This window comes from Oryza glaberrima, chromosome 4, assembly GCF_000147395.1.
Source record: "Oryza glaberrima chromosome 4, OglaRS2, whole genome shotgun sequence".
In the NCBI taxonomy this organism is placed as follows: Eukaryota; Viridiplantae; Streptophyta; class Magnoliopsida; order Poales; family Poaceae; genus Oryza; species Oryza glaberrima.
Genome location: NC_068329.1, coordinates 23,949,402 through 23,970,190, shown reverse-complemented (window position 1 = coordinate 23,970,190; position 20,789 = coordinate 23,949,402). Strand labels below are relative to the sequence as shown.

The 20,789-nt window shown below is 42.6% G+C and overlaps 2 protein-coding genes across 2 annotated transcripts; both read left to right on the top strand.

Annotated features, from left to right (window-relative positions):
* Positions 1-2,783: 2,783 nt before the first annotated feature.
* On the top strand, positions 2,784-11,231 carry LOC127770910 (uncharacterized). The gene is made up of 10 exons (XM_052296683.1): positions 2,784-3,347; positions 4,334-4,690; positions 5,347-5,767; positions 5,877-5,949; positions 6,082-6,190; positions 6,351-6,699; positions 6,941-6,992; positions 7,126-7,172; positions 8,415-8,901; positions 9,781-11,231. The coding sequence occupies exons 1-10, from the start codon at positions 3,308-3,310 to the stop codon at positions 10,930-10,932; spliced, it is 3,087 nt and encodes a 1,028-aa protein (XP_052152643.1). The 5' UTR covers positions 2,784-3,307; the 3' UTR covers positions 10,933-11,231.
* Positions 11,232-13,224: 1,993 nt separating this feature from the next.
* Positions 13,225-15,543, top strand: LOC127771443 (cyclin-P4-1-like). The gene is made up of 2 exons (XM_052297358.1): positions 13,225-13,674; positions 15,038-15,543. The coding sequence occupies exons 1-2, from the start codon at positions 13,313-13,315 to the stop codon at positions 15,312-15,314; spliced, it is 639 nt and encodes a 212-aa protein (XP_052153318.1). The 5' UTR covers positions 13,225-13,312; the 3' UTR covers positions 15,315-15,543.
* The last annotated feature ends 5,246 nt before the right edge of the window (positions 15,544-20,789 follow it).

Sequence of the window (20,789 nt, the reverse complement as noted above, 5' to 3'; positions counted from 1 at the left end):
CGACCCTCCAGGGTTGTAATCTTATAATTTTTTTTCTTCTCTATCAATAAAACTTCGCATCGTCTCGTGCGAGTGGTTAAAAAAATATCTCTGTATTCATTAACTATTCAAATTTTTAGGTTGACTGCACGTATTTAGGACACAATCTATTTTCAGAACCGATGTAATTACTGTGGACGAAGTGAGCTTAAAAAAATCAGTAGAAATGGACAGTAACAGTTTAATTATGAGCTGGGTAGGACCGTAGGAGAGAGAGAGGGCGAGGAAAGCAAAGTGCGAGTTTGGTGGTATTTTCCTCGCATCGCATGGCATGCGTTCGTTCGGACGGGGTGACGAGGTGAGTTGGCACCACTGCCTCGTCCTCCCCCTGTTTTGATACCTCCATTTCTTATCCCCTCCAAAAGAGAAAAACAAATAATACAATCCTATCTATCACCAAGGAAAGGAGCATGCTTTGCTAGGTCAACAAGAGTATACTACATATATGCACCAAATATTCTCTCTCTCTATCTCTCTTTCCTGTCTGTCACCGTCTCTTCTTTGGTTCTTCTATCTGAAATTCTGAATGAATATCTTGCCTTAGCTGAGCTAACCTAAATCATACCCACAAAGATGGGTACAATGAACAGTCACATGGGTGATGAATGATGAATCCCCTGGTTTATCTGCCGGGTCTTGCGAGGTTGTCTACGGGCTTAATTAACCCCGCCTTCGAGATAAGGTGGGGAATTCATTAGGAAAGTAAAAATGGTACGAAAAAGGTCTATTTGTGTTTTTGACTTTAAAAAGATGTGGCTCAGCCCTGAGGCTTAATCTAGCATTTTTAGAAAAAATGAAAATGTTGAATTCTAGTATTGTTTCTGAGATTTTGTTCAGGTGCATCTGGATTGATTTGTGGCTGAAATGGTGTATCCTGATGCCATTTTGTTTGCAACTAATTTTGTTTGGTATAACATGCAAAGTTTAGCAGCAGGCTGACCTGTGCCAACTAACTAGTAGCACAAGTGTGTTAACTGAGAGATGACCTTTTTTTAGTGGGGACGCAGCAAGATAATGCCAGCATGAGGCGACCTCCATGCTTTACCGTTTCCTACTTTTCTTGAGTTGTTATAAGAATTTTTTTTGGCTAATTTCTGATGCAACCTTTGTCTCGATTGTGTCATCACTGGATTTAAGTATCGCCTGGCTGTTCCGATGTGAAAAAATGCGTCAGCTGAGCTACTATTCTTGGAGCTTAGCTAGCACTTGTCGATGCTCTTAAGCGATGACGATGTGGTTATTATTGACCTAGTGTGATATGGCCATAGCTTTGCTCCTTTTGCATTTAATTGGAGATAATGGATGGGATAAGATGAGATAAATGGGCGAAAGATTCTAAAAGAATATATGTAAGTGAATGAATTCTAAGGCATTGTTTAATTTGGAATGGATATTTCTTTTTTAATCCCTGAATTTGTGTGGCAAAGTTCAATCTCTTGTGACCTAAAATGTGGCATAATTAAATTAGGGAGCAATATAAGCATGTTGGGTGGCATATTGGCATAGTTTTAGGTTATTTAAAACATACCAGAATGAGGAGATAAAATGCATGTTTTTATTATGTGCCGTTTCATTGCTAAATGAGAATTGCCCAAAAACCTGAATGGAATTTCTTTTGCATAGATTGGAATCCCGTGCAATTAATTTTACAAACAAATCAAACATGCGGTGTGAGACATGTGCAGGTTGGGATTTGGAGTGCTATTGTTATCTTTATCCAACCATAGCTGCTTCCACCAAACCAATGTAGTAGTACGCTAAGCCGTTGAAAAAAGAATTCCTATATATTCAAGGGGAAAAGCCTGAAAAATGATGCTGGCATGCTGCGGCCAGGAGGGAGCTGTTCCTTTTGTGTTTACTATTTAGTCCCTGGAATAATGTTGGGTCTCATATTCTATATTATATTCTAGAGCACCCTCAATTTCTATCTTATTCCCGTCTCTTGAAAAAAAAAATACATCTATTTATCATATAACTGAAAATTGTCACAATAAAAGTGACTTCGTAAAAAGTAAATGCAGCTGCTCACATATGTATATAGGGTTATTGTTACATTAATTTTTTTTTATTAATTGCATTCCATGTATTACTGGAATCGAAACAAATAGGTTATTTGGCGCTTTTGCATACTTCCTACCGGCACACATCCAACCGTTCATCATTATGTTTTTATGTGGCGCTATGAATCACTTTACGTCTATTAATACCACATTCAAATATACATGAATATATTTTCCCGCGCTTTATATTACATGGTTTTATAAATCGGTACATACCGCACCTATTCTGTCAATAGATGAATGATTTAGAAGGCATGACAAATACGATACATTTCTTCGATAATGAAAATCAATCTAAACAATTATTATACATTGTATTGTGCTTGTTAGGAACGTCGTTTTAACACATCAAAACAATCTTTTATGCATCAACCTCAACATTCAACCACCCCTCTATTGAGCTTGTGTTGGGTGCTCTACACAAACATTGTTGTTTTTTTTTCGTAAGGGGCGAAATGCAAAGGTCGTAAGGAAAAAGATTCTTCCAATGGCACCAGAAATGGAGGGCTTTAAAGTTAATCAAATTGACTAATTAGTGCTAGATATGTCCTGCACTTCTCCTTAGTCATACCCAAGCAACAATAATGAAATGGGATTGAAACCACCCATAATGAAAGGCTGAAAGAAACTAGAGGAGAAAAGAAGTGCTGGCCTTTGCTGTTGTATAGCCCCCCTCTCCTTTTCCTACCTTGCCCAGTTCCTAGTTGCTTCTCTCTCCCTCATTAATAAAAAGAAATTTACAAGCTTCTAAACTATATTTTCTTTTGGATTCCTCCCCAATGGCTTTCACCCAAAGACTCACCCGGCCTTTGTAAAATCTCCTCCCTTCCGTCTGCATTCCTTCCTCCATTATTTCTCCATCCCTTTCCCCTCTCCTCCTCTCCTCTACCTTCTCTCTAAAAGACTGGATACAGAACAAAAAAAAGGGAAAAAACAGAAAGAAAGGAAAGAAAGAAGAACACCTACCAAGCAAGTCTTGGTCTTTGAGTTCATGGGCTGTGGAATTGTTCCCAGGAATCCCCTCTGGCTCTGAAAAGATTCACACCGAGCAACAGTTCTTTGATTTTTTTCCCCCTTTGTTTTGCTGAAGAATTGCTTGTACAGAACTGCTTCTTTCCTGTTTCCGCTTGGTTTTCCGGTGTTTATTTTGTTGGAATTTTCTTGGGCCCTTTCTTCTTCGCTTGTGGAGGCGAGGGGAGAAGAGAGGCATGGGAAAGCAAGGACCTTGCCGTCATTGCGGAGTCACCAGTGAGCTCTTTTTTTCTTTCTTTCATAAAGTTAGATTTTTCCTTCTGCAGTTCTTTGTTTCCTTGTTTTAGTTCTGATTCCCCCTAGCTAGTTTATTTTTTAGGTGATGTTTTCTCCCAATTATGCATCTGGGAAGAGTCTTAGATAAAATCGCAAAAATCTTCAGAATCCGTCGGGCTGGGATTCCTAATCCTTTTTCCCTGTGGTTCCCTCTGTTTGTTCTCTGATGATTATTAGCTGAAATTCATTGAACCATCAGAAGCTGTCAGGAGAACTTTGTGGATATGGTTGAGGTCTCGGTGTCCTTTGGGTGTAAAATTCTGGACACCAGGAACAGATTATTTGATTCAGATAGACACATCTAGACTTGTTTGACCATGGCAGATGTATGCTGTTAGATAATTTGACAGATAATGCAATAAGATGCAGTTAACAGTCTATTGTTCAAGATAAAAAGAACCACCTGCTTTTGCCAATCAGACATTCAGAGTTTCATAGAAGCTGCAACTGCAGAAATGCTTGCTGTTAGGACAGTACTAAAGTGAAGATCTTTGCTGTGCTGTCTAGTTTGCACAGGCTGGGTCTTCTCTTTGCTTAAATCTCAGCAGCATTATAAGTTCTGGAGTTCTTAGCTCTTCCTAGAACAGCTGCTTAATTGAAATGATCATCTGCATTTAGTATGCCTCACCTTTTAGATTAGCAAATGAACAACTACATGGTTGTGCTAAATATTAAAAATAACGTCTGAAAGATGCAATTTGAGTATGTATGTGACTAATCAGTAATCACTCACTGTCACTGACAAATTATTCTTCTAAGTTCCCTTCCCTGATGCCATCCTATCCTGTAGCTTCACAAGCATGATTCTTCTAAATTTGTGATAAGAATTCCTTATGGACACTCTACTAATAAACTCTATACTTGTATACCACACATATTACTGCAAATCAATTTTGTACTGTTACTTATGGGAAATGATGGAACAGGTACTCCTCTCTGGAGAAATGGGCCACCAGATAAGCCAGTGCTCTGCAATGCATGTGGCTCAAGATGGAGAACTAAGGGTTCGCTGACGAATTACACACCAATGCATGCTCGGGATGATATTGATGCTGAGGAACCTAGAGCTAGCAAGCTGAAACCTCCAACATTGAAGCTGAAGGAACAGAAGCAACTGAAGAAAAATCCAAGCCACATCACAATGGAGAATGGACCATTTTCTGATCAAAACTTCCGTAAGATGGGAGATCCTGACCTAAGTAATCGATCTGGTTCTGGATCAGCACTATCATACTCAGAGAGTTGTGCCCCCTACGGCACTGCTGATGCAAGTGAAATGACTGGTGAGTGATCTCCAATTCCCTGGTGTGTTTTTGTTAAAACATTTTTTGTTCTTTCCATTCTTGATGTGTACCATATAGTATATGATTTGGTTCAGTTCAAACAAATAATGTTTAAGGAATTGAACTTGAGCTTTGAGATTGATGTCAGAAGTACATTGCTTAACATTTGTCTCCAATGTAATGCTCATGCAGTGCTACCCTCTTATAATGCATATGTGATTTTTTCTTTTCGTTGGACACAATAAAGCTATCGGAACCTTTTTTTTGGCAACCCCTCTTCAGTGTTGGTTTATTCTTTAGTCCAGCATTATCAATTCATAATAACTTATGCTGATTGTTATATCATTAAGAAATTTGTCCATGCATTGTGTTCAGATAGCATCAAGCCTATAATATGGTGAAAATCATGCTTTAGTAAAGACCAGTAATCCAGTACATATGAAACATCATTAATAATATATGTGTTTCTATACTACATGTTAGTATGATGAAGCACAATAAAGGCCCTCAGAAAAGGGATATTACTCCACCAACCATAAGCATTAGTTTCCATTCTCGAGGTTCCGTATGTAACTAAAGAATTGTTTTTTAGCTGTTCTCTTACAACTTTGTTTGATATATTAATAATTTTATTATCTGATATCTTGCCAATTCAGCTTCAGCACAATCACATGCTTGGGAATCACTTGTGCCATCAAAGAGAAGGAGTTGTGTCACTCGGCCTAAGCCTTCACAAATGGAAAAACTTGCAAAGGATCTTAATTCCATAATGCATGAAGAGCAGCTACTTTACCTTTCAGGATCCTCAGAGGAGGATCTAATTTACCATAGTGCAACTCCTGTGGATTCCTTTGAGATGGGATATGGAAGTATGCTTCTCAGACCAAATTCAAAATCACTGGAGGAAGAATCAGAAGCAAGCTCTATTCCTGCTGATAATAAGTCATATATTACTAGTGAATCTTACTCAGGGTCGGTCTCATTTGTATATAGTGAAAGCAAGGCAACAAGCAACCAAAATGTTATAACTGAACAGCCAAAGAAGTTTCTGGTGCAAACATCAGATAATGCTAGAAGGTATTTTACATCCTTATTAGCACGGAAGTTTATATTGAGTATTAGTTTATATTGAGAATTGTTGTGGACCAATCTAAGGAAGTTTTTGTTTGGGATGTCTATTTTGGAGGGCTAATCTCCATACTGAAAATCAGGATACTCTGGAGAATGCAAACTCACCTTTAGTTTCCCTACATATGGAGGTATCCAGCTTATGTATCTTTTTCTTGCTCAGTTCAATTATCGTTATATGTATTTTTAGAACACGTCTAACCTGAATATATGATCTTCAAAACCTTGGTTGCACATTTTGATAGTTGTTTCCCTTTGTACAGGGAAAAGACAGTGAAGAAACAAGAGTAAAGACCAGTGCTTCAAATCGCCTTACAAAGTCCATGAATCCTCTGAAAAGGCCTCATGACACCCACTTCCAAAGCTCCGTAGGTCAGCAGTTTCTGACCTGCATATACTGTTACTTATATTTGGAAAAAAAAAACAAATCCTATATATTCATTTCCTATTTCGTCCTTAGCTTAATGTAAGTGAAATGGAGAAACCTTCTAACTTTATTATTTTTATCTATTCTTTCTTTTTGTGCATACAGAACTAAGAGGAACCATGAGGAGTCCTAAAAGAGTTTCTAAATATGGTGATGCTATGGGTCTAAAGTGCCAAGCGTCGTTTATGCCGAAACCAGGCAATGGCAAAGATTTAGCCTGCAGTGACAGAGCACTTAACTTATTCATGTTACCCCCGGATAAACTATCCATGCTGGTTCCTCCTCAGTATGCCAACAATGATTCTGATCAAGACCTGTTGCTGGATGTTCCTCTTAATGCTCGGCACCCAGAGGCCGAGCTTCTTTGCCAGCCATCTCAACTGAGCTCAGTAGCCCACAGCTCCACCTCAGAGGGTGGGAATGCCGGAGGAGAGGGGCGCCTTAAGCAGCCCTAGTTCCAGTTCCAGTTAACAAGCAACTTAGGAACAGGAAGTAGCTGTAGTTTACTTTAGTTTCCCTGGATCATGGTTCCCTTTATTTACCGGCCACTGATGGGGCGTTCTGCGGTTTGTTCATGCTCTTATCGTCGTCGCCCTGGTTTACTAGGCAATGTGCGTATGCCAAGTTGGCAAAAATTGTGTGTTCAGCTAACACTTCTAGCTGTGCTTTTGGAGTAGACTTGTGCTTGTTTGTAGCATATGGCTTTTGGAGAAGGTATATAACTCAACATGGCTGTATGGAAAAGAGGTAATCTCCTTATGGGTAAAATGAAAAAGGAAAGAAAGATGGAAGTTATTAGGAGTTCATGTTTGTGTTGCAATCAGTGTTGGGGTTTGCTCACTTATTTTTACAATTGAGCACCATGGTGTCTTGATGGCAGGTCATCTTGAACAAGAAATTTGAGATTGGTGATATCATTGATGAATGGTATGTACAGTTGTACATAAACTTGGTTCAAAATAGCAACATCGCGTGTGATTTCGGTGACGCTCTCGTCAACAATCTCCCAAATTTTGAAGTTACTGCTTGGCTTGTTGTGGTTCCTCGGTCATGTTTGGTTTCCTTGCTCGGTATGACTTTAGGCAAATTGGACAAGACTTTCCTTGCTTTTGAGTCTCTCCTAGCAATCTTTTCCTTGCTCATCGTAGCTAGGCAAAAAGTCTAACATCTAAGCTCACTGATGTTCGCTACTCCACCAATTTTTCATCTGCTACTCTGCCTTTCAACGCACTTTCAAATAGAGCCAAGACGATGTGGTAGGACGCAAGGACCACGAAATGACAACTACCTTTGACAAGGGTTGTTTTAGATGTGCATGAATAATTTCTTTAAAAAGAAAAGCTGAAACTATATATTTAGAAAGTACAAAATGTTCGGTAATTCGGTGATGGTTAGCAAATCCCAACAAAATGTTGCTTAGTTTGTTGGTAAGAGAGGGAGTATGACAAATTGACAATTATCTAAAAAAAGAGGAATTTTAGGGTCATTGGGAGGTATCAAGAGGTACCAATATCTTTTAGTGCAAATTTAGTATCTTATAGTACTATAGAGATGTACCAAATTTTATACTAGAAAATATAATAACCCCCGTTACCTCCTCATGACTGTAAAATCACTCTATACATAAAGGAGGGAGTATGACATAATTCTCCATTTTTGGCATATGTTCGTCTTGATGATAAAATTTTAGCAGGAGTTCGTTCAAGTTTGCTCCATAGTTCATTCCGGATCCAGCATCTCATTTATGTAAAACTTGTTTTTTTTTTCCCTTTGTGCTTGGCTCCCAAAATTTGGCAATATTTTGTTACAGTTGCTCCCTAGCCCAGTTTTGGCTCCTGCGTCCTAATCAGAAATCACTCTCATCCTATCCAAACCAATAATCAGGACGTGTAATTATAATTGACGTGTAATTATAATCTTCCTGTAACCATTTTTTTTGTTTGAGTGGAACGAGCTTTCTTTTTCAGATAGGAAACTGTAATTATAATTGACCGATAGTCTAACACTAGTAGTCTATGGAGACCAAATGGGCCGTAGTCAGCCCATATAATAATGGATCGCGGCCCACCAATACAAATCCGCGCGGGAAGATGCGGAGGCAGCGAGGGGTAGGCCCCGACTCCCGCGGATTCGCGCGCACGAATCTCAACGCACCCGCTCCACTCCCAGCCCCTCCTCTTATCTCCTCCCGAGCAGAGAGCCCCTCCTCGCCGCACCTCCACCCGCGCGCTCCCCGCTGCCGCCGCCACCACCACCACCGGCGACGCCAGCCATGCTGCTCCACATCCTCGGCTCCTCCACCCTGGCCCCGGCGAGGCCCTCCCCTCTCAGGCAGAGCGGCGCTGGGACGGGGGCCGCGACGGTGAGGTGCGCGTCCTCCTCCTCGAACCCGTCGCCATCGTCGTCGTCGTCGGCGGCCGCGGCGGCGGGGAAGCAGGTGGCGAAGGTGCACAGCTACGGTGCGCTGGACTACGAGCGGAGAGCCGCGCTGCGGTGGAGCAGCCTGTACCGGCGCATCGCGGTGGGGCACGGCGGCCGGCCGGTGGGGCGCACGCTGGGGGCCTGGGACGAGGGCGAGCGCCGCCTCGACAAGTGGGAGCTCTGCCGCATCGCGAGGGAGCTGCGCAAGTTCCGCCGCTTCAACCTCGCGCTCCAGGTATGCACATCTACTACTAATTTACCCCCTTTTTTTTTCTTAACTAAGTTTTTTTTTTTTTTTTTTTTTGGGGGGGGGGGGGGGGGGGGGTTAGTTAATAAGAGATCCGACAATGTTGGGAATTTTCATTGTACTTTAGGTCGAGTTATAGCAGGATGATGTTTGTAATATCATTCCATACACATAGCTTAGCTAAAGATGTAAAATGGGGAATTTTCTATCTGATGGGCACAACGTTGCATAGGACTATAGGAGTACATAGATAGTTGCCATTTGGTAGTTGCAGCACTGCTTAGTCTGAAGTTTAATGTAGAAGTAATGCTAGTAAATGCCGTGTGAAAAATGCAAGTTAGGAAACAAGGCTAGTGGTTAAGGTTGGGTCAAAGTTGGAATTCGTCCGTATTTTAAGATCTTCTAGGGTAGTATTTTGAGTAGATTTACCACTGATCATCACCAATTATGAATTCAGTGATGAAAGCATATCTTGCAGATATGTAAATATAGAATTGTTGTGTTTTGTGCTTACTCTAATAATGCATCAATTCAATATAATCCCTGGATAGTAACTCTAATAATTCATCAGTTCAATACAATCCCTGGATAGTAACTCTACTAATGCATAAGTTCAATACAATCCCTGGACAGTAATAACTCTACTAATGCATCAGTTCAATATAATCCCTGGATAGTCATGAAAAGGTAGTTGGGTGCATATACTTTGTACCTCTGAGGGTAGAAAATCATGGTACTTATTGGTATTTTTCTAGAATGGAAGTCTTCTCTTCTTGTTATCTTATTGTTTTTGGTATTTTTTTATGACCAACCTTACAAATTTAATAGTCGTATTAGTCTCATCAGGTCTTTTCTTGAACATGGTAGGTGTATGATTGGATGACAGAGCGCAGAGATAGATTTTCACTCTCATCTAGTGATATGGCAATCCAGTTGGATCTGATTGCAAAAGTACGTGGTGTTTCACATGCTGAAGAATACTTCGAGGAGCTTCCTGATCCATTGAAAGACAAGCGGACATATGGTTCTCTTCTCAATGTTTATGCCCAAGCTATGATGAAAGAGAAAACAGAAAGCACATTTGAGCAGATGAGAAAAAAGGGATTTGCAACTGATACATTACCTTTTAATGTGTTGATGAATTTTTATGTGGATGCTGAAGAGGCTGAGAAAGTGTCCATACTTATTGATGAGATGATGGAAAGAAACGTTGCTTTTGATGTCTGCACTTACAACATTTGGATAAAGAGTTGTGCGGCTATGCAAGATGCTGATGCAATGGAACAAGTCTTTAACCAGATGATTCGCGATGAGACTGTTGTTGCAAACTGGACTACTTACACAACTCTTGCTAGTATGCATATTAAGTTGGGGAACTCTGAGAAGGCGGAAAAATCCCTGAAAGAAGCTGAAAAGAGAACGACAGGACGGGAGAAAAAATGTTTTCATTATCTCATGACACTCTATAGCCACCTCGGCAAGAAGGAAGAAGTCTACCGCGTTTGGAATTGGTACAAAGCAACTTTCCCCACAATTCATAACCTGGGTTACCAGGAGGTACTATCTGCCCTTGTTAGGCTAGGAGATATTGAGGGAGCTGAACTTCTTTACGAGGAATGGGCATCCAAGAGTTCCAGTTTTGATCCTAAGACTATGAACATTTTATTAGCGTGGTATGCCAGAGAAGGCTTTGTTACCAAGGCTGAGCAAACTCTGAACAGATTTGTTGAGAAAGGTGGAAATCCAAAACCAAACACCTGGGAAATCCTTGGCACAGCATACCTGAAGGACGGTCAATCATCTGAAGCACTGTCATGTTTGGAGAAAGCCACTGCAGTTGCAAGTCCAAGCAAATGGAGACCAAGACCCACCAATGTTGAGAGCCTCCTTGCGAATTTCAAGGAGAAAAACGATGCAGAAAGCGCAGACAGGTTGATGAATGTACTTAGAAGTAGACGGTGCGAGGAGAATGAAGAGTACAAGTCATTGATCAATACCTATGCCTTTCAAGACACATGATTGTGAAAGAACATCAACAATCTCATGAGCATTACACCCTGAATGAATGCATTACTTGCTTGTAGTGCTTTTTAGATGCTATAGTTGTGTCTGTTCCAGACAGGGTAGATGCATTTGGCAATTGATTCCTTAGACAAAATCGCATGGCGTACATAGATATACCTTCTTTTCAGTTCAACTTGGCTCAGTTAAGAAAGTTGTAAATTCGCCTAATGGCCGCCAAGTACAAGGCTCATTTGTATTTTCTAGTACATATACAATGAGTAAATGCGTTGTTGTTATTGAGTATTTAACAGAAATTTACTTTTTCTTGCTCTAGGGCTGTATTTTTCCCCCCTATATTTAATGAAAAGGCACAAGTTCCCCGCTATATTTAATGAAAAGGCACAGTCTCGTGCCGTTTTCCCTTAAAAAAAGATTTTAGTTTAACAGACATTTCTTGTTCTTTTGATAGAAGATTTCCTTACTGAAGAAACGCGTTTGTTTTTACAAACCATAAAATTGTAGTACCACATTGTGAATATCAGAAAGTAATTCAAGGCAACACTTTATAAAGAAAAAAGAAAAAACGAAAGTCTATTTTACATCCATCAATTATAGCCAGTCTGATTCGCATGTTGCATCTCGGCCAAAAGGCCCAACCCGGCCCAGCAAAGGGCCCAATTCTCGTATGGAAACATTGAAGGCCGGCCCACCGCTGGCGCCGAGGGCCCCGGGATGCAGCGAGCGCCCCTCGCCGATTCTTCCCCGGACGCCGGACGTCTCGTCGTCTCCTCCATCCGTCCGCCTGAGCGCCGCCGATCACCGCCGTGTCTACGTCTGAAGACGGCGATCCTGATCCTGAAGAGACGACCCTCCCACGAGAGGTTCGTCGTCCTCTCCTCACCTCGTCTCAAACTATTACTTACTCCCCTCATCTGCCACGAAGCCGCCAAGAAGTCGCCCTCCATGATCTCCCTCCCAACCACCTGCCTGATCAGTTCATCTGACTGATTGCAGATTGCTCATGACAGTGCGAATTAGGGCATGTGGGGGTCACTCACTAGAGGAACTGCACGAGGGGTGGTGGTGGTTGCAGTTGCAGTCACTTCGCTTGATTCAGATCAAGATGCAGTATTAGCACTAAACTAATGGCCAGATTCCTTCACGAGCTCACTGCTAAAGCTATAGGTGAAAAATTAACAGCGAGGTAAATATGAACGATCTAGTGCTCACTTTATTCAGGCTTTATTAATGGAATAATGGCCCATTTATTTCTTTTCTGAACGGAACTCAGTTCAGGCAGCAAATTGTGGTTCTGAGTAATCAAATTATGTCCTGGTCTTATGCACTATTATTCAGATTAGGACGTTAGAAGTTAGAATGTGATCGAGACCTTCTACTGGTTCTCTCATTAGTTGGCGAGAAAGTTAACAGGGACACGAAAAATGTTTGGTTTAATCCTAACGATTACTAAAACGAAGCAGGCTCTAGACTCCAGAGTGCATAGCAGCGCATAATTACTGATTAATTTACTTCGAGGCAGAAGATACCAAGCATCTAGCGACATGAGAATATTCTCTTCTACTACGACCATAGAGTAGAGAAAAATGCTAAGAACAAACTATTAATGATTTTTGCACATCAGGATGAGTTTATAGGTGTCGAATCTGAAAAAAAGAAGTTTATAGCTTAAGGGCGTATTGTGGTGCACACTTGTCGTTTGACCTTTTAACCAAGCATACGTGATCAGCATTTCCGTCTGAAGAACGTCGTCAATATGTGACTAGCACGTCCTTGGCTGATCAATCCTGAGTATGATTATCTTTCTTCGAGTAATTAACACGAAACGATGAAAAACTGTACTCTTTCACTGGCAGGAATCAAATATGCAGAAGTAAGAAGAACATTACTCCTTCCTCTCGCAGCCAGATCTTAGCTCGCTTGCCGTGCATTTTTCGAGCTCTTCCAACGTCACACCTCTTATCATTTTGACACTTGTGACAGAATGTGCCAAGTAGAACAGCCTAGGATGCAACTACTGACAGTAAAGAATGGATTCTGGTCTCTTTACTGATCAACAGCCAGCCATATACTGCTACCAACCAAGTCAAAAAAATACAACGAATATTTCCAAATGCAATGTACGGAGGTGTGAGATGAATTGAACCATTGGATTGAGATCCCAAGGCTGGGAAAAAGTGCTCGATTTAATCACAATTCACAAAACTACTTGGATGGTAGTGCCGTTGCGAGTAGTAGAAATTTGTGCGCGCTGCAGTCGCATTCCCTCCATTTTATATGACGAACACTTCAGCCATCCACCAGGTTCAGGTCCACTCCCCTCTCCACCAACTGCAAGAACTCGCCACGCGAGTCCAGTGATCCTCTCCGATCGATCATGGCGGAGGAGGAGGACCTGGCGGACATGCCGCGGGTGGTGGGCGTCCTCGCGGCGCTCCTGGAGCGCGTGACCGAGCGGAACGACGCGGCGGCGGCGGAGCTGGAGCTGGCGGTGGCGGGAGCTCCGGCGGCGTCGGCGTTCCGGGCGACGACGAAGCCCGACATCACGGTGCGCGCGTACATGGCGCGCATCGCGCGGTTCGCGGGGTGCAGCCCGGCGTGCTACGTGGTCGCCTACATCTACCTCGACCGCCTCCTCCGCCGCCGCCGGCGAGCGTGCGCGTTCTCCGTGGACTCGTACAGCGTGCACCGCCTCCTCATCACCGCCGTGCTCGCCGCCGTCAAGTTCATGGACGACATGTGAGTTCGCCTCGCACTCGGCCACTCGTGGTCACGCAATAATTGATGCGATAGCCGTATGATCGAATCGAGTTTCTGGGTTCTTTGCGGTGTTGCTGTTCTTGGCTACAGTAGTCCAGTCGGTGCCCGGACCAGAACATGGCAGAAACAGAATGCTCTGTTTTTCTTTATGAATTTTGATCCAACATGCTAGGTAGATCACTCTGAATTTCCCAATTCATTCAGAAATACGCCAATTGGCCTATTCTTTGAACAATTACTTTTTTTTTTGTGTAGATAGCTTGGTTTTCGGCCTAATTACGTTTGTTAGGCTTAATAAGGACGATTCAGTCTAGCTGCTGATCTTCTTGGACCAAACATTATTGTGCAATTCTTATCCTGCTTCATTTGTGCCTGTTCAAATCACTGTCAACCAAGTATTTGTTGGGAGTTAAGAGTTAATACCATCATGCCAACCCCAAATTTGGACTGTTGTGTGAGCAATAGTACGCAATCTTGGTGAATTATGGATAAAGAACCTTCTGATGAGATAATATCGTCATCAAAATTTGGAATTCAGTACCACGTAGGAACCTTTTTTTTTTCAGGAATACACCAAACACCACCATGTAGGAACTAGGAAGCATCAGCACAGTGCATTCTTTAAACATCAGAAACCAACAAACCCTTCCCTAAGTCCTAACAAGCACAGCCCAATTGAAAAAAGTTTTAAAAAAAAAACTTCATCGAACTGTTCATGAGAAGAACACGCTGCAGTGCAGAAATTTGATATATTATCTCACGGCCTCACACTGAACGCACCAAAGTGTTATCTGTTCTGTGGGGATATGTGTGTGTGGGCAGCGAAATTATGCTTGTCCAACAAAGAAACCATGGTGGTTCCACTGTTCCTTCCATCCAAACCACACATACACTGGGGACCCAAAGACATAAAGATAGGATTTTCATTTCTTTTCTCCACCCTTTTCCCTCTCACCACCTTTTTTCTCTTTTTGGAATTTAATTCATTGCCAAGTTGTGATGTCTAGCTAGCTAGCCTAGGATGGGGCAGTGTCAACTTGCCCTCTTGCTGATGCTCATTAGCCCCAACTCCCTCCTGCCAGGAGCATCTCATCTAACCCCAAATCTTCTTGTTTCTGAAATAATTACCCAGTTGATATTAACCGTACCACTTAATTGCCCAGTTGATAATAATCTAGAAAATAACTCGATTGGTGTGCCTTTTTGGCCCATGGTATATCATCTGGTTTGAGTTTGACGTTAGCTGCACATATGTTCGGTAGCCGACTACCACTAACAGTAAAAGCTTTAGCTTGTTTCTGCAAACAAGATGTCTGATCTGAAGAAGATGCGTGCACTGCAGATGCTACAACAACGCCTACTTCGCCAAGGTCGGCGGCGTCAGCCTCCCGGAGATGAACTACCTCGAGGTCGACTTCCTCTTCGGCGTCGGCTTCGACCTGAACGTGTCGCTGGAAACGTTCGGCCACTACTGCGCCGTGCTCCAGTCCGAGATGCTCTGCCTGGAGCTGGAGCCGCCGCCTTCTCCTTCCCCTGCTCCGGCGGCAAGGCTGCATTGCTTCCTGTCCGAGGACGACACAAGCAGCAGCGGCAGCACTCAGCATCAGTTAGCTGCGTGAACAGTCGGTGATCAGATGCAGGGATTGCTTCCAAGCAAGCAGGTGAGAGGCTGCATTGCAATGTACAGGCACGATTGCTTGAAAGCATCAAGCAAAGCATTTGCTCCTAGCACATAGTACTGTCACTACTGTGATGTCTTGTTTGCTGTAATGCTACTTAGATGATTAGATCTTACTACTACGTAAGTAGTAGCTTGTTAGGTGAGGTGGTACATATGTAATCGCTGTACTCTCACAGCGCCATCGTTTTCTCCCTGCTGTACGTAGATACCGGTGTTAATTGTGCTTCCTTTTTTTTATTTCTCTTTTCTTTTCCTCTGCTGTAGCAAATTAGGTTTGGTGTGATTCATTCACCATAATGCAGAGGGGAAGAAAACGATGTGAGATGATCAATTGGGTCTTGGCAGCGGTAGCGCTTCTGATTGATCCGGGCAAACCGCAGCAGATCACGCACAGATCGCCGCGCATTGCCGTGCACGGGTGATTCTACCACTAGCATCCTAGGTGGTGCCATGCTTGCTCACCAACTGAGTACTGATCACCAATTAATCTGGGAGTAGAACCAGTATGATTACGTAACAGGAAACCTCCTGCTTAATTAGATCCCAACTATTCCGTCGGTTTGTCTCCGTCTCTCACTCTGCTGGTTTGTGAAACAGAGCTGGAGTAACACTAGCAAGTCGGTAGAGCGATGTGATTGTGTGAAACGGAGAGACCGGTAGGCGATAGAGAGGGAGCAACGACGACGGAGAGAGAGACTGGGTGATCGCAATGGATTATTTGACCGCCTGACCGGTCAAAACCACCACGAGCGTGGGGGTGTGGGCGTGTGGCTGCGTGCCTGCGTCTCGGTGTACAAAGGCCAACGCCAGCGGCCTGCGCCACCGCCACTTGGCCAATGCATGCCGCAGGGCTCCGCTCCCGCTGATATACAGGCTGTGTTGTGTTTAGTTAAGCGTAAAGTTTGGATTTTAGTTTAAATTAGAGATGATGTGACTAAAAAGTTATATGTGTATGACAGGTTGATGTGATGAAAAAGGATTGAAGTTTGGATCCAAACTTTGGATCTAAACACAGCCACAGGCCCTGTTTAATTCCAAAGTTTATTTTTCTAAACTTCCAACTTTCCATCACATCAAACCTTTCATATACACATAACTTTTCTATCACATCATACCAATTTTAACCAAACTTCTAAATTTCAGTGTGAACTAAACACAACCACGGTTGTATTGTTGGATTCTAAGGTTCAGAGGAGAGAGATGGCCATGATATGTAGTGGCATTGTCGGATTTAAGGCTTTCCTCACTGTATAATTCATTTAGTGAGTAGTAAGATAAGACAAATCAGAGAAACGTTCATGGATTTTTCGGCTAGCTCCACAAGGTGGTGGGCTAAACGACCTGGGTTCGAAGCCTCACCCCTTCTAATTACTTGATATTAGATACTTTTCTAATATTCGAGTTTTAAGATAAGACAAATCAAGTTACAATTATTTCTAGCTCTCATAATGTGTTGACAGAAAATTACGATCCATATGTAGAACAGTGATCAGGCAAAAATTTTAACCAAAAACATCACATCAAATGTTTGGTCACATGTACGGGGCATTAAATATGAGAAAAAAAACAATTGCACAGTTTGCATGTAAATTACGAGACGAATCTTTTGAGCCTAATTACGCTATGATTTAACAATATAATGCTACATTAAACATTTGCTAATGATAGATTAATTAGGCTTAATAAATTTGTCTCGCGGTTTATAGACGGAATCTGTAATTTATTTTGTTATTAGTCTATGTTTAATACTTCAAATGTGTGTCCGTATACTTCAAAAATTTTACACCCAAAGAACTAAACACACTCTCAGTTGAAAAGAGAAAAGAGTTTAATGTTTTATAATTGATTCTTGCCAAGTGGAGTTATTACATCCTTTACTACCCGTCTCCACAATGATAAAATAGGTAGTAAAACCCCTTACTATCCGCTTTTCTCGTACTCTATAAACTTTTGGTAAGCCTCCATCGGTATTAGTACTTCTTGTCAAATATGACAAACTAGTCTGACTAGATATAATATAGTCCTACGAATTTAGATAGGGGTTTATCCATATTCTTTCATATTACTAAACCATTTAGATACGTAGTATTAGATTACGATCAATCCAGTATTAAATTGTTATATTTTGGCTGGAGGGAGTACTAGTAGCTAATTCAAGGAGAGAGAGTGTGTGCACTTGGACCCATATTTATGATCTATTGTGTCTGCTAGCTACTCCAGCCGTTCCATCATAATTTCACTTTTGGCTCTTCCCATTTATTTCAAAATAAGTTCGTTTTTAGTAATTGATTCATCTGATTTTGGGTGTGTTGTTCACGCCGAAATTGAAAGTTTGGTTGAAATTGGAATGATGTGACGGAAAAGTTGAAAGTTTGTGTGTGTAGAAAAGTTTTGATGTGATGGAAAAGTTGAAAGTTTGAAGAAAAAGTTTGGAACTAAACTCGGCCTTTGTGTAAGGAAGGAATAATAGCATTAAGAGTAGATAAAATTAGGGAATAATTTCATGAGGATTTGATAAAAATAGAGGTATCTAGTCTGCATCGCCCTCAACCACCTACTAGACGAGAACCAGTGGTTCGATGCCAGAATGAGTTCACCGCCGCTGTATTTCCATGAAAGGAGAGAGATGGGGGAACAGAGAAAGAGATGAAAGAAGAAGACGGAGGCAATTTGGTCTGAAACAAATGCGTCCGGAGAATAAGTAGCATTAGTATATTTTGAAATGAGCTATGAAATTGTAATACTATTATGGTTCTAAATAATTGAGTAGTTGATGGCACTTTTTAAAACGGACTTACAATCGTACGGATCCAATTAATCTTAGTGGCTTATGGGAACTCCCTTTTTCTCACAAATAAGTAGCTCCTAGCATTCCAACGCAAAAATTAAAAGAGAGAATAAAAGACCAAAATGCATTTTATTAATAGCAAATTAGTATTGATGGATAGGTGCGTTAAAGTGTTATGGCTACGGATAAGGTATATCTTCTATCCTACGGCTTATATAATATACGGATACGGCATATCTTCGTATGTGCGATAGACTTCTGCATATAATAAGAAAATCGACAAGACATTATGGAAATAAACCTCATAGGCAAATAACGTGACAGAGTTCTACTTGAAGAAGGTTAGGATTATACTATATCGTGTAGGGTCTGGGATCTCCGAGTTATACTTGGAGACTAAGGAGATTCACGGTATAAGTAGACTCCTCCTGAGGGGTCCAAGGCATCGAATCATAGCACTAGCCAACCCACGACCAAAGAAGCAATACAGAGAACTTGAAGCCTACTCGCTAGGAATTTCGTCGAAGCCATCTCGACAAGGATCTCGTCGGTAACTTTGGGATCAGTTGTTCTCTCTTGTAATCTATGGATTTCCATATCAATCTCATATAAACTGGATTATGACTATTAACTTACGAGTGGTCCAAAACAGTATAATCCATCATGTCTTCTTATTTGCTTGATGTCGAATCGTGTAGATCTTCGTACCAACGTACCCCAATACCCATACTATTCGGTCTACAGGTATCCCTCGTCGACAAAGAGGTATCGAAGAAATAAATATTTTCGATTTATGAATCGAGATAGATAAGAGCATCCCCAGCAGCTCATCTATATTTGGTCCTGCAAATGTCCATATGGAGTATCATCCAAAAAAAGATTCCTCATCCGTATCCCTTCCAACTCCAACAGATCATCCATATTACATCATCCATATCCCATCATCCTATATTTAGGAATATCTTTCTAACTAACTTTACATTTGTATTTTAAGGGATATATTTCCAACTAACTTAATTTTAACGGTGTTATTTATCACGATAGTATTTTGAAACGAGTAAATTTTAACGGATATATTTTTAATGGATAGTTTTTTAATTGATATATTTGAATTGAGGGAAACATTTTTTTTATATATTCGTAGCATCATCAATAAAATAAAATGTACATAAAAACACAGCAAAAAATATTCCTATTTCCTATTTCCTTTTACTCTATTCCTATTTCCTATTTCCTCTTCTCTACTACTACTACTCTTTTCCTTTTACTCTATTCCTGTTTCCTATTTCCTCTTCTTTACTACTACTACTCTTTTCCTTTTACTCTATTCCTATTTCCTATTTCCTCTTCTCTACTACTACTACTCTTCTCTACTCGCGACGGCGGGCGAGTTGGCGAGGGACGGTGGCGGGCGTGCGGCTGAGGGTTGGCGGGCGGGCAAGGGGCGACGACCGACGACCGGGCGAGGGCGCAAATGGACGGGGAGGAGGCAGTCAATGGTCGCGGAGGCGGGCTGGCGGGCGAGGGCCCTGGATGGGCGGGGAGGAGGCAGTCAGCGGCGGACGGGCGCAGGGGCAAAGGAGGTAGGCGGCGGCCGCGCGCAGGGCAACGACGAAAGGCGGCGACAACACGTAGGGCGACGGTGGAAGGCGGCGACAACACGCAAGGCGACGGCGGCAGGCGGCGGCCGCACGGCTCCTTCCAGATCTGGTACTCCTCTCCTTCTCCACGCTTACACCCTCCTCTCTACACTCCACGACGAGCAGCGCAGGCGGCCGACAGGCTCGTAAGCGGCGGCGACAGCTTGCGGCTTGCGGCGACTTGGCGTCAGTAGCTTGCGGCCGGCGACGGCGACGATGGAGGAGAGGTCGCGATGGGAGTCCGAATGTGGGCGGGAGATGTGGGCGTTGAGATATGGCGTGAGGAGAGAGAATCGCTATATTTGGCCGAAATCTACTCACTTTGGCGCATTGTCCATATTTGGCGGACTCAATGCCGTATCTGTTGGAGGTCCATTTTCATCTCGCGTATGCCATATATCGGATGGAGGACCGGATGAAGGATCTCCTGGGGATGCTCTAACAAGGTAGTACTCCATCTGTATAGAAAATAAAAACAATGAGAAACATTCTAGTGTACTATGAATCTAGATATATCTTTGTTTAGATTTATTGTATTAGAATGTGCTACATTCAATTCTATATTCGTTGATTTATTTTAAGATAAAGTTTAAATTTCAGAAGTTGATTTATTTTATAACCGAGGGAGTACGTACGGCAAACGGCTGCTTCGAGGTCGAACAGATTATTAACAGTCGGAGAGAGTGGAATTGGCAATTCCCAAATCGAAACGCCGCTGCGCGCCGCGCCCTACCCGGCTACCCCCGCCCGCCGCTCGCGTGGCCCAGTCCGACTCCGATCCACCATCCCGGTAACCATACCGCCGCGTTGCTCGGCACCCCCAAAACGGCGCTCGTCCCCACGCGGCGGTGGCTCACCGCCGCCTCCCCCTGACTCACCTCCCTCCCCCCCCCCCCCCCCCCCCCTACCCACCCTCCCTCCTCCCCGCTCCACCATTGTAGGAGAACCCCCACCCCACCCACCTCGCCCCACTCCGCCGCGCCCC

What these genes read in the sequence shown, in the direction of transcription:
- LOC127771443 (XM_052297358.1), top strand. Translation starts at nt 13,313, where the DNA reads ATGGCGGAGGAGGAGGACCTGGCGGACATGCCGCGGGTGGTGGGCGTC. An exon ending in GTCAAGTTCATGGACGACAT is followed by an intron (nt 13,675 to 15,037) that starts GTGAGTTCGCCT and finishes CGTGCACTGCAG; the next exon opens with ATGCTACAACAACGCCTACT.
- LOC127770910 (XM_052296683.1), top strand. Translation starts at nt 3,308, where the DNA reads ATGGGAAAGCAAGGACCTTGCCGTCATTGCGGAGTCACCA. An exon ending in CCACTTCCAAAGCTCCGTAG is followed by an intron (nt 6,191 to 6,350) that starts GTCAGCAGTTTC and finishes TTGTGCATACAG; the next exon opens with AACTAAGAGGAACCATGAGG. An exon ending in GGGCGCCTTAAGCAGCCCTA is followed by an intron (nt 6,700 to 6,940) that starts GTTCCAGTTCCA and finishes GCTTGTTTGTAG; the next exon opens with CATATGGCTTTTGGAGAAGG.